This window comes from Drosophila obscura, unplaced genomic scaffold (assembly GCF_018151105.1).
Source record: "Drosophila obscura isolate BZ-5 IFL unplaced genomic scaffold, ASM1815110v1 contig_179, whole genome shotgun sequence".
Lineage (NCBI taxonomy): Eukaryota > Metazoa > Arthropoda > Insecta > Diptera > Drosophilidae > Drosophila > Drosophila obscura.
This window is the reverse complement of record NW_024542766.1, coordinates 1712435-1725624: the sequence shown is the minus strand read 5'-3', so window position 1 is coordinate 1725624 and position 13190 is coordinate 1712435. Positions and strand designations below refer to the sequence as shown.

The window sequence follows — 13190 nt, the reverse complement described above, 5'->3', positions numbered from 1 at the left end:
CCGCTGCTACGTGCAAAATGCAGTGCAGTGGGGAGAGGAAACTTTTATAAGCCGCTTAAAAGACACAACTTGCCCCATTTCCGGTGTGCACTTTGGCACGTCTCGTGGCGCCACAATGTCGGGTGGGAGGAGTGGCAAAATGACGTTTCGCTGTTAGCCGGAAGTGCAGGTGCCGCTGACATTTGGCAGGGGTTCCGGCTTCCCCCCACTTCTTTTGAGTCAAAGTCTGAGCTGCTTTGCATTATGTGGAGGTGTTCGGGCCCCCCAAGCTTTCACCACTCTTGCATGCAAATGAAGGCGGGCACAAAAATAGCAACTAAATCATTAGCAGGCAGCCGACCTAGACGCAGACACAGCAGCCCTGCTGCTACAGGGTTATTTTCAGGGGCTTCTAGTGGTCATTAGGCACACGCACACACAGGCACAGGCACAGTAAGGAACAAGGCAGCAGGAGGCACAAGGCAGGAGGCGTGAACACAAATTTATGGGCACAGTGGGGCAAAAGTGCACACACCCGTGCCGCAGGCAGCAACGGTCAGGAATTTCAATTAAAGCTGGCAGTGGGCAGTGGGTGGTGCAGAAGGCTGTTAAGAATCCGCAAGGCAAGGCAAATCAAAACCCCAACCCTCATTCCCCCCGTTGAGCTTTACTTTCCGCCATTACTATTTATTTTTTGCACCACCCACCGATCTGCCTGCCTCACCCGCTCGGTGGAATACTCCTGGCAGCAGGACTCTTGCCCTGCAGGAGCTCGCGCAAATTAATTTTAATATTTAAAATTGTTGCACTCGCTCAAACATCAACTGCAAAAGTAAATCATTTCCACAGCCCCATCCTCATCGTTAGTTGGAAGGGGAAAACCACTTCAAAGACTGACAAATGTCAAGCAACTTATAGCTGCAGAAGTTTCCGCAACCCCCACCCAAAGCCCCACTCCCCACTGAAAAGATGATGGCATTTGCTGATGGATTGTTGCTTGAGTGAAGAAATTTTGCATTTTGAAGAAAAGCTGAAGGAATTATGTGATATTTTATGGCAAATAAAGTTAAGAGAATGTTTTTGTTTGTATTGCAAAAATATATATATGTATATATGCAAGACTAAGCTCTAAAATAAATTACATAATAAATTCTATAGCCGAGAACTCACAGAACTTTAAGACAGCTGTGAATTATTAATACTGAAACTTTTGTGGCATATATTTTTAATACAAATTGAGCTCTGTGGCTCGTTTATTTCATAAGCTCTTAGTGTAACATAATTAGAGCAGGGCTGAGAAGAATATGCCATAATGTTGGTAGATTCAAAGTTTATATATCTAGTTCTATCATATGCATCTATTGCTACCTTAATATACTGTTTTAACAACGTTAAAAGCTATTTCATTTTTATTTAAATTTCTTCTTTAAACTTCTTAAGTTTAACCAAACTTCTTTTTTATTTTTTCCTTTAAATTTTCCTACAAAACTATGCCTTGACGTTTTTGTAAATAGATTCTACTACCTCCCATTGCTCCTTCCCCCCTCCCTACGCAATTATCACAAGTTGAAACTTTTCTGCTGGACTTTTGATGGAAATGATAAAATATATATGTATATTTTTTATATATCTAAAAATATTAAAAATGATTTCGCAACTTTTCACTTCTGCACTTTTTCTATTTTTTTTTTTGTTTTCTGCTTTATGTTTGGTGTCCTGCCACCAACTTTTTATCAAAATACTGTGTAAAAAAAAAGAAGACAAAAATCTTAGCTGCGTGCCTTCTTTAAAGTTTTTTAGACGCCTCCGCATTTGCTTCACTTGGGTTTTTCCTCTCTTTCCCGCCCCGATTCACTTTTTATTTGTTTCTTTGGTGTCTTTTCTTTCCGTTATTTTGGGCTGGGTGGTGGGGGGAAACTTTTGCCTTGACTTGGGCCATGGCTACATTGTTTTCGCCCCGGCACTAACGCATTTCCTTGGCTGGACATTTTTCCCTTTTTCCATTTTTGCAGCGGACTATTTGAGCGTTCCGGCGGTGCAGAGCCTGCAGCCCAGAGCGGCGACGACTGGCCACGACTTTATGCTGCCGCTCCAGCCGAAACTTCTGGGGCCCCTCGGTGAGTTGATGATGATGGTGATGGCCCCTCTCCAGTAGCCCTCTCCATTCCTTTCCCCCTTTTGGTTGAAAGTTTTGTGGACAGATAGGTCTGGAGTGGCAAGTGTAAAAGGTGAAGCTCACGCAGTTGAACCCACTTGAAACCGCACACATAGTTTGAGAGCCATTGTATTAAGGGTCCCAGACAAAATGGGCCGGCCAGGTCAAGTGTGGTGTTGCGAATCGCTGGAAAAGTTTTTCCGATAAGAGAATGGAAGGCATGGGCTGTGGGAATCGAAGAATACCCTGATAAATAATATATTCAAACGAAAAGAAAAGAAAGCGAAACTCCTCTTGTCTCCTTGTCAAGCCCTCGTCCAGGGTATCCCCACAGGAACTCCTGTTCCAACATTAGCCCCTTGCGGCAGCGGGAGGCAGGAGGATGCAAGTGCAACCACTTGAGACCTTCACGGCTGCCTGCACATTGTGTGTGCGGAAAGGGGGCGCGATAAACCAATCGCCGACATGCCCTCGAATGCACTTCCGTTTCCGTGTCCGCAACCGCATCGGTCCGTGGTCCGTGCATCCTTGAGATGCTTTTTTATGGTAGCCAACTGACACAGAAATTCCTCCTCTCTTTATCTCCCTGTGCAGAGCGCAAGGATCAGCATCCACTACAGCTCACTGCCCACAATCTGGTCTCGGACACCCACCAGCTGATGTACACCGGCCACGCCCATCAGCATGCCCAGAAGACGGGTGCCACCGTGCTGAGTGTCCCGCCCACGCTGAGCATGACCCACAGCCAGATGCCGCCCGGAATGGCCAGCATGGGCCAGCGCACACCGAATCTCAGCTACAGGGCCTCCCATGCGCCGCCAGGAGCGCCCCCGTCGATGACGATTCAACAGCCGATTCCCCATCCCCACCAGCCGCTGCCAATGTCCGGCTGTCACGCCTCGACCAACTGCAACATCAAGATATCCGTGGCCACTGAGCCTGGTGGCTGCCTCGAGGATCTGCGAGCGCCCAAGGTCACGCTGCTGGACGATCTCAGCGACGATGTGAACTCCTCCACCGACGACTGTGGCGACTGTTGTCTGGTGGAAGACAGCGACACGTACGAGGCGGCTGCCAATAACGGACTGTGCGGCAAACGGAACAGCGATTCGGTGGGCATCATCGATGGCCTGGAGGACGATGGTGAGGACAGCGGCGGCGTCGGTGGTGACAGCGGCGATAGCATGGGCGGGATCTACATGGGACCCACACATTGATGGCCAACGATTCGATGGGATTTTCCTCAGTAAAACTAGTGCTCAAAGCTGCTCAAACTATGCTCAAAAAGCTGCAGAAAAAAAATAATAGTGAGTGTTGTAAAATGTATGAAAATAAGTACGAGAATGTGTAGTGCCAGTGTTGCTAAACGAGGACACAGTGAGGTCAAAAACTGTTCTGTAACTGAAGGATATCTTGAGCTTCTGTGCTGCAACCTTAGCTGAATTTGTGTGCAAATGATTTGGCTTATAAGTGACTAAAAATGCTGCTCAAACTATAAGTTTTATGTACAATTTTCGGCCAAGAACTGACAGTGCTGTAAAACGTTAACAGATGTTAGTTGAATGAGTGTGTGCAGCTGTACCAGAATATAAGTGAGAGCCTCTTAATGTTCTTTAAGCTGACGAAGTACTTAACTTTTAATTCTAAGGAATAACACTGCCTCACCCTACCACACAGCTTTCAGAACATCTTTCCGAAAGAGAAACTGCTGTAGTTTTGTGTAAGCGTACGAGTAGGCCCCACATTTACACCCGACCCGTCTCATTTATCAAGAATTTTAATCAATCTTTGCTTTTACAACTCCGGGGATATCGCCCCGTTTGGTCTACGTCCAAGACAAACATCCGTTACATTTGTATCAGTGTCCTTATAACTGTCATGTTGACAACTGTCATTGACAGGGACATACATGCATGTTCCGACTTGCACACGTACATACAAACACTGGCAAGATAGATAGATGTGCTGTGCTGTGCTGTGCTGTGCCGTGCAGCAGTAGAGCACGTCCGAGCAGGGTCGTACGGGTCCGTGGTCCGACTCCGAGTCCGAGTCCGGCCATTTTGCCATGCCAAGGCAAACAGACGAGAGGAAAGAGACAGACGATGGGCATCGTCATACCGTACCGCATACAAAGCAAACATATCGCCCATATAAATGTGACCACTTGTGTGCAGCCAAGCAGGAATAGTGTTACCATTCGCCCTTACTAACTGCCCCACCCACTTCTGAAGCCACAAAGCGGAATGTTCCGTTACTCTTTCCATCTGTGGCTGACACATCAAGGTGTTTATTGGGTAAATCTTTTGGACGAAACCATAAATTTCCACACTTGACTCGCATGCTCCATTTATTGGATGCTCTCCCGCCAGCGCACACAAAGCACTGAGCACAGTGGGGGCGTGAGCAGGGAGCACACAAAAGTGTCTCTGGGAATGTTTATCTGACACATTGACTGCCATCGTTTCAATGAACTTTCCCGCACCGCACCGCAGCGCACCGCAGACACCCAAGTTAAGTAAAAACTATGTCGACAGACACACACAAAATGCCACGACAGCCCAAAAACTAAAATGGCGACGACATGAATGTCCTTGCCACACCACACCATACCGCAGCACACCAAAACAAACCAAACACCACCCACCCCTTTAAACGACTTGGTGGATTGTGTGGTTGACCTTGTAAATAATATTTTGGGGTCGCTGATATCCAGCGCATAGTAGGAGTATGCTAAGTTTTCCTTCTTCGACCCATAAATGTTAATTGATTTATTCATGGAAGCTCCAACACAGAGATAGCAGAGAGAACAGGGGCGAACAGGACCCCACTGTAAATATTTGACAGCTAAGGACTAACAAGATGGATAGGCGACAGTAGCGACAGGATGTAGAACACATATTTGACTTTAAATAAGGTTCAATGGTAATTTTTGGTCCAATATTTATAGTTTTTTTTCATGTGCTTCTAGAAGAAAAAAACCAAACGAACTTTGATCCGAACTCTGATGTAAATGAAAGTTGAATAAGTTGCCACAAAATACGAGTATGAAATTAATAAACATATTGCATATAAGAGAATGTGAAATTGAACTATCTAAGAATTTAGTTTAACAATAGGATAACATAATCTAAAAGAGAAGAAGCTAACGAAAGAGATTCGATTGTGTCCATGTCCGTTTCTGAATAGCTTTTTATAATCCACATTTGATTCGTTTTTATGAGTCAAGAGTAAGTTTTTATTTTCGCTATATCTAGATGTCATATCCACAGATCCAAAGGCTACCCCCCTGCTCAGTTCTTGTCTCAATTTAGATTCTAAAATGTTGGTTATATTTGCTTTAGGTATGCAAAAAGGTTTTAATGTTCACGTTTAAATGAATCTCTAATTATTTCGTAAAAGAAATAAAACCAAAAACTAGCAAATATCTAAAAACAAAAAAACAAACAAACATAAAAAAATTATAGTTAAAGAAGAAATTTAAATCTAAAAAATATGTAAGAAACAATTCGAAGGAAATCTGAAACTGCAGCGAGAAGAAATTGCAGCAAAATGCTCATAAAATAAACATTGTTTCAATAGAATTAATGTTAGTTTAAACGAGACCAGTGTGACACTAAGCTAATTATATTGAAATTTAATTTGCTTAGCAAATAACTAAGTTTAGTTCTGAAATGATCCATTAAAAAAACAAAAACAGGATAAGCGAAAAAAATACAGAAACCTTTTGAGAGAAATCACCCACCACAGGCAGGCAACAGGAACCCCCAAAGAATATAGCAAAAACATCATATGAAAGGAGGAAGAAAACAAAACTATTTCCAAACTAAATAAATATAAAAAAAACTGTGTGTATATAAATAAAAATTTAATTAAACTCAAACACAATTTAATTAACTAAATATTGAGTGCAGTGACAACACAGAACATTGCTACAAAATTTGTATAAGTAATCTACATATGTACATGTGGAAAACGGGAGGAAAACAAAAATTGTTTACAAACCAAGCGAATTTTTAAATGTTGAAAAAATACGAAAAACCAAACCAAATTGAGATTTCCATAACAAGTTAAAAGTAAAACACAAAAAAAAAAAAAAACTAATGAACAATGTGGTGTGAAAAAATTTCCAATTTTAATGAAAATGAAAATAAAAATATAAATTCTTTGAAAAAGCACTCAATGCCCCCTCGAGATTATTACGGGCGGACACGCCTCTTCAGCAGCATCATAATCACCATCAGCTATATGTATTTACTCTTATATATTCTCATTTGAGGGAATTTTCCATTCAAACCAAGACACGTACCACATTTTATGCTAATCAAGTCGGAAAAAGAAGGCAATTCAATTCCAGGCCTGCACACAGACACGCCACACACTTTGCGGAACCATGGACAGGATTTTAATTTTAAAAGCAAACACGAGCCACGCCCATTTACCGCTTACCACTTCCAAACACACACACACACACACACGCACATTTCATTTGGCCGGGCCATAAACAGAGAATCATCTCAAAGGCAGCCGCCGCCGCCACGGCCCTCATATGGCCATTTAGAGGAGAATTTATGGTCGCCACCTTTGCAGGAAAATGGGCTCCAAAAAAAAAGTGTAGAAATGGGGCCAATGGGAAACTGCAAGTGATGGCTTCTAATATAGACACTTAACCACTTACAGCCAGGCCAAAGCACACCCATATACGCCGCAGCCGCACCCCCACCCGGATGGAGATGTGCTACTATTGGGATTGCGATACACGTATTCACAGTTGGCACATCAAAGCGCAAATCCATTAGGCATTAAGATACGAGGAGTCAGGTGCGCCACTACTATTCAGCCAAAGGGGAAGGCATGGGATGCTCTCATTGCTCAGGCGACAATTGGATACCCTTCTGCCATGACTGGTAGAGGTATTGTTGAAGTTCTCAAAATATTATGTGATATCTTTTTTTTTTATTTATTTTAATTTATAATCAGAAAATATTTTAATTCATTTGTTTTCATACATTTTTAATATTTATTTTGTATGATTTATATAATTATGATTTAATTTTTTATTTTGTAGATTTATTGAACAACCAAAAACAATTTTAACGACAAAAGCAAGATAATATTAATTACCATATGTTGAGTTCCTTACATTTAAGGAAATGTGTCCTGCCTCCCATCAGACAAATTATTGTAAACTAATTTGTTGGTACCAGAGCGGTAAAAGACCGTAAATTTAAACACCGATCGCACTTTATTGTACGGCCGACAGGCGGCTCTTCAAACTGAGCACTTTGTGGTATAACGATTTGATGGCTCCTATGCTAGTCAAGACCATGGACACGAGTGTGGCTACTCGCATGAGGATAACAAAGTCCGCTCCCTGATTTTTGAAGATGAAAGTCCGTTCATATCCATAGTATTGGGCCATCATGGCAATCACATAGGCAGCAAAGCTCAGCGTCACGTGAAAGGTCTTGGTGATTAGCGGCGACACCGCCCTGCTCATGGCTCGGGCCAGGAGGGCCGCCAGTCCACTCAGCATCGAGATCAAGCAGAGTACGAAGGCAGCAAAGCCCAGGCTGGCATGGGTGGTAACACCAATGGACCACTTGTCGCGAATCAGCTGGATGAGGCAGCCGGCTACACCCATCCCGCCACCGATCACCTGCAGCACGACATGGATGGCCTTTTTGTATTTGCGAGTGTAGCGCAGAGTTAGCCAGCTTCCGTCGTAGAAGCACATCATGCCCTCGGCCATGAGGAAGATAAATCCGAAGGTAACCAGCCACGCATGCAAGCGTGAGCAACTCAGGCCCTTGCGCAAACACGTCCAGCTCACCCAAATGGTCACGAAGCCAATGCACAATTGATTGAGGACATACAGCGCCGCTTCAATGTGTTGCATCACAGAGGTTTTTGGACTCGATTCCTTCTCACTCATGTTGGCAACAATTATTTAAACTTGGGCTCCGAGTTATTTTTCTGGGTTTCGACAGGATTAATTTTATATGGTTCAAGGACCTAAACTTTTTGATTCCACTTTTAAGCACCTTTTATGTCATAGAAAAGGATAATATAAAAAAATTTGTTCTACCCCTGCAACAGCAGCTCCTGTGAACCGTTTTTTCATAAGGTTTTTCATTCAACTATATTAATGAAACGGGGTGAAGGCTTTTATTGCCTACAAAGAACGAGTCGACTTTTTGAGTTAACTCAACTGGCATACTATTTGTTTGCTATCGTTTCATTCTAATGTCTAACTTAAAAAGTATTAAAAATTCATTAGTTTACTCACCTGCCTTTTTTTCTAGGCAGGTGAGTAAACTTATGAATTTTTAATACTTTTTAAGGAACGAACTGTTATTAAACATATTTATTACCATGCCATGATACCATTTTACATATTTCGCATGGATAAATACTGCCGTAATATTCCCAATAATCACTTGTCTGTCTCTTAAGCAGATCTCATTGCAAATCCAAAGTGTATGTTGGGAAAAGGTGAGGCATTTGAGAGAACCATAAAGAGCATGCGAGAGGGTCGTACCTTCTATAGATATGCCTTGATTTACACTCAAGCGTCTCTCTCTGGCACTCTCTCTCTCTCTGCAAAATCAAAGCAAACGACTTGAAGTGCAAGCGGGACAACCAGCGAAGATCACGTCAGGCACGAGCCAGGCAAAGCAGAGAGCGCAAAAGCACCGTTACCGTTTGTTTTCGTTAAATCCCTGCTTAGCTCAATTCTTGTTGTTGTTGAGTTATTTGCTGGCGGCGTGTCTGCGCGTGTAAACAAAGTGCTTAAAATTAGTTTTTCTTCTTAAAATATTATTGGTAAATGCAACCCAACAAGAGCAGTTGTTAGTGCAACCCGTTTAGCGTTAGAGTATCGTGTAGAAACCTTCGTGCGGCATTGAAACGAAAAGCAAATCCGCGCCACTACGTGAGGCTGCGGAAAAAGCTTATATCTGCAGTACACAAACCCCATGGGGGTGCTAAAGGGAAATCCAAAGAAGCAGCGCGAGCCGATAGGAGAGAGGTGCCGGGAAAGCAACGCTCATAAGCGGGCAAAAGATTAATGAGGCACACCTGCCTCCAGACAAATTAGATGGCATAATTCAGTGTGACCCGCACATCCGCACCCAACCACCACACCACACACACACACACAGACACGAAACATATTTTATGCAGGGGATTCTGCTAGATTGTGTGGCAGGTAAGCTCGATTTTCCTCATAGCAATGGCAATGGCTGCATCATAGATCTTGCATGTTAAGTGCTGGCAAATTTATGCAAAATAAATTATTGCTAATTTCAAAGTAACGCAAAAAAGTGAAAGGAAACACAGACACAATATGGAGAGCTGCCAACTCGAGTTAAAGTAAGGCAGTGGGACAGACAGACAGCAGACAGAACAGACACTTACTCTCTCAGTCTCTTTCTTTATTTCGCTCCCACTCTGCCCCAGAATCCCCTATAAGCTGTTGATTTATGCTCGACTTGATAAAATGTCGCATATCCGGTTCCGTCTTCCTTCATTCTCTCGCCCTGAAAAAAATACAGGCACAGGCCCAAATGAAATACAATTTTTTTTGTGTTACTTTTTCATGCCCTTTCATAGGGTATATATGTTTTTAGGTAGATGCTTGTAATGCATGGAAAAACGAGCCCATAATCTTTATATTCCCCTTTATTTTATTCATTTATAAACCTTTATTTTTGCATTTATTTTAATCCCTCCTTTAAGGGTATACAGTCTCCATCAGCCCCCAAATTTAGTTCTGCCTGATTTTTGTCTGCCTTTTCCTGTTACTGCCTCCCACCCACTGACAACGGGGGGGATTGTGCAGGCGGAAATATGCTGAATGGGAGGATGTATGGCATGGCATGCGAGGATGGCGAGAGCGGCGAGAGCGGCGATAAAAGCCAGAAGAAGTAATCAAAGTTAGCATATGGCGGCGATTGCTCCCTTGAAATGCATGGCAATCTCCGAATGTGTTCCCTGATTGTCTGCAACTCGTCTGACACGCCCATTCTTATTCATTTCCCCAGTTTTCCATCTGTCTTAAAGTGTTTGTTATGGCAGGACGGACGGTCGGACAGTGAGAGGGGGTGTGCCTGAAATTGTGGAAAAAGAAAAGGGAGATGCATATGAGAAATGATTTTTTTCGTTGAATAATCGGGAGATAACTCTGTGCCCTTTTTTTTGGGGGGGGCTAAACATAATGGGAGTACCTCTATTTATTATGGCTAAACATCTTGCTCTTTTGTTACTTTCTCTTCATGTCGATAATTTAACTTTAAACCTACTTTTACATGGTTTAACTTTTGATATTTCCTTGGGGAATATTCTGGCAATATTCTGCCTCCCCTTTTCAGCAGACTCCTCTGCTTCCACTCTCTGTTCGAGCAAGTAATTCTCTTCGCTGCCTGCAGAGTGTCTCCCATCATGAAGCAGGGCTAATCCCTTCCCTGGCACTTCCAGTCTCTTCTCCGATATCGACCTCTTGTGACACCCTTTCGGCAACAAAAACAGGAGGCGGGAATGCATCTTCTCGGGCCAAAATTTATTGTCAGAGTCGTGTAAAAGGGACGAAGAAAAAGAGATGAGAATGGAATGCTAACCCAGTCACGACTGGCAAAGAACGGAAACGTAAATTCCAAACGAAACTCAGTTACATTCATAGTCCTCGTCCTCGTCGCACTCGTTCTCGTCCTCGTCCTCCTCCTCCCCTGCCGGTGGACGGCAGGACCTTCGTGAACAGCGTTTCCGAGTGGCCAATTGGCAGACTTTGATGGCCCGACACCTGGCCGCCTTGCTCATGCGGAGGTAGCAGCTCATCATTGACCAGGCCTGCCGCAGGTTTCGCCTGAAATTACGGGTGAACCTCTTCAGGTAGTACATGCCGTCGCTGGCCGTGAGAATGAACCAGAGCAGCGCCCCACTCACCGCCGTGGAGAGAAGACCCAACAGCCAGTACTGCCATCGCGAGGGCTCGCACCCATTGATCCCCACCATGTTGAGGAGCTCTTCAGTGATGCCGTAGAGCACACGTTCCACGGGACACCAAACGACGATGGCGCCCAGTTCAGCGAAGAAAATCGCCATCACCGTCTCGATCAGCAGCTGCCAGTTGCTGGACATGTGCATGTAGCGGGCCGGAAAGATGCAAATGTCCCAGAGGAAGCAGAGAGTGGCCAGCAGGAAGAGCCAGCTGGCGAGGGTAGGCGCCGGCGAGCAGTGATCCTCCGGCGGGCTGAAGAAAAAGCAAACTCCCAGCAGCTGAAAACAACATGCAATTCCCACCGCAGTCGTTTCCATTGAATTGTTGCTCTAATTTAGTTTCCCGTGTAGAAAATTTGACAAGTTATGAAAGTGGAACTGGGCCTGGAAATCAGAGAATAATATGTGCCGGCTACGGGCCGTATAAACCACCGAAAACCAATCGAAATTCCCCTTTAGTCTTTTAGTGAATTTTCCCAATCAACTTTCAAGTGTTGGACATGCTTGAACATGATTGACAGACCCCAAAGTAATTAGCCAGCCTCAATCAAACGCCATAAGAGCAGCAGCAGCAGCAGCAGCAGAGACCTTCAGAGCTCTGCTTTGCTTTCATTATGCATGGATTGCAATTAATTAGTGTTTGTCAACCCCCGCAGACGCACACTCGAACACAATGTGGGCGATGGTGGGTGTGTGGCGTGTGCTCTGGGGCTGGGGAAAATTAGTTTACCGAACCGCCCACTAATAGTCTCGCATTACGAGGCTTATCCAAAATCACTAGAGACAGGCAGCCAGACAGCCAGACAGGCGGGAGGCCAGAGGCAGTCATGCAAAAAAGTGCCAACAAATTAGCATAGCATTTGCCGCAATTAATCAAACTTAAATCTGATACTCTCTAACCTGCCTTCAGTACTTATCCGCATCCATTCTACCCCACTGATGGCCATGTCAATGAACCGCATGAACAGACCAGACCAGACCCAACCAACTAACCCCTCAAACGAGATGCTAACAACCTCAGAATGAGGACCAGTCGTGGGTTGGGGCTGGGGAATGGCGGCCAGACGAATGCTTTACCTGGCGTCCGACTGTGAACTTGAATCTATCAAAGCCATTGGCAGCGGAGGCGGCAGCGGCTAAGTGAAAATGCCTGCCACTGCCACTGACAGAGACAAAGACCTTTTTTCGTGCGCCGAGAGGCCCACAGGCACAGTGATTGCAGGGGACTAGAAAATGTCTTGCATAGGGAAGGGAAACCATAAATAAATTATCCCTTTTGAGTAGCTGATCTTTGAAGAGCGCGGGAATAATTACTATAACTACAAATAGGAATAGCAATAGCCCTTCCATAATTATTTTAATTATTCTTTGGGCTATCTGTAAGCCTTACAGACGCACCACTGTACAGACTCTCATCCCTCACGTTAGGCCTGCTCCCCCCCACGCATGAAGAGGGTTCATTGTTGTCAGGCAGGACCTGGATTGGATCCAGCTTGTGGGTCTTTGGTTCGGGTACGTGCGGGTTCATTTTGTCTATTTAAAAATTGATTTGTTGTTATTTACATGCGACATTATTTATCTGGGTGCGGGGGCTCTGCGTTTAAGCGATTTTTTTATGCCATCTACCGATAATTGGGTGTCCTTCAGTTCCTGTTGTTGTTCCTGTCGCAAAATCCAATTTGTAAGTGTCAGCGACAGTTTTCCTCTGACACGGAGGCCAACAGAGAGATCTTCCTTGCCATTTTTATTGGCTTTTTCTCCAATGAAGCGAGAATCACAGTTGAGTTTTCGGTGGTGGGGGCGGAGAATGCAACAGGTTGATGAGGGATAGCAAGTGGAGGGAGGAGGCAATGGAGAGGTGTCACAGCATGACTTTTGTTATTGTAAAAGTCCTGGGGAGGGATGTGGATAGCGATAGAGATAGGAGTCCTGTAATTGAAACCATTCATGTACAAAAATCAATCAAAATTGTGCGCTTGGCATTTGAATGGGTTGCGGGGGAATGCCGGGATCCCGCCTGAATGAGGTGTGAATTCCACTTAAATACTTTCGGCTTAGATTC

General features: G+C 44.2%; 3 protein-coding genes across 6 annotated transcripts in view; 1 reads left to right on the top strand and 2 right to left on the bottom strand.

The window, feature by feature from the left end:
• Positions 1-13190, top strand: part of LOC111075331 (potassium voltage-gated channel protein Shaw) — a 114018-nt gene that overhangs the window by 37904 nt on the left and 62924 nt on the right. For 2 of the 3 annotated variants that reach the window (XM_041592416.1, XM_022368536.2), the window contains 2 exons: positions 1992-2096; positions 2729-3967. The exons of the other annotated variant lie outside the window; for it this stretch is intronic. In XM_041592416.1, the coding sequence (XP_041448350.1) occupies positions 1992-2096; positions 2729-3351 (728 nt within the window). In that variant the 3' untranslated portion in view covers positions 3352-3967. Of the gene's footprint in view, positions 1-1991; positions 2097-2728; positions 3968-13190 lie in introns of those variants that run through there. 3 annotated transcript variants of the gene reach the window in all.
• LOC111075336 lies at positions 7197-8298 on the bottom strand. The gene has a single exon (XM_022368541.2). It carries the CDS (start codon positions 8064-8066, stop codon positions 7377-7379), a length of 690 nt encoding a protein of 229 aa, XP_022224233.1. The 5' UTR covers positions 8067-8298; the 3' UTR covers positions 7197-7376.
• Positions 10656-11517, bottom strand: LOC111075337. 2 transcript variants are annotated; one of them, XM_022368544.2, is made up of 2 exons: positions 11075-11517; positions 10656-10994 (listed from the first exon to the last, which is right to left on the bottom strand). In XM_022368544.2, the coding sequence occupies exons 1-2, from the start codon at positions 11444-11446 to the stop codon at positions 10806-10808; spliced, it is 561 nt and encodes a 186-aa protein (XP_022224236.2). In that variant the 5' UTR covers positions 11447-11517; the 3' UTR covers positions 10656-10805. The 2 variants fall into 2 exon arrangements, with proteins under 2 accessions (XP_022224236.2, XP_022224234.2); XM_022368542.2 differs by having other exon boundaries at positions 10656-11516.

Bases quoted from the DNA above. Each gene is read 5' to 3' on its own strand.
- LOC111075336 (XM_022368541.2), bottom strand. From the start codon at position 8,066: ATGAGTGAGAAGGAATCGAGTCCAAAAACCTCTGTGATGCAACACATT.
- LOC111075337 (XM_022368542.2), bottom strand. From the start codon at position 11,446: ATGGAAACGACTGCGGTGGGAATTGCATGTTGTTTTCAGCTGCTGGGA.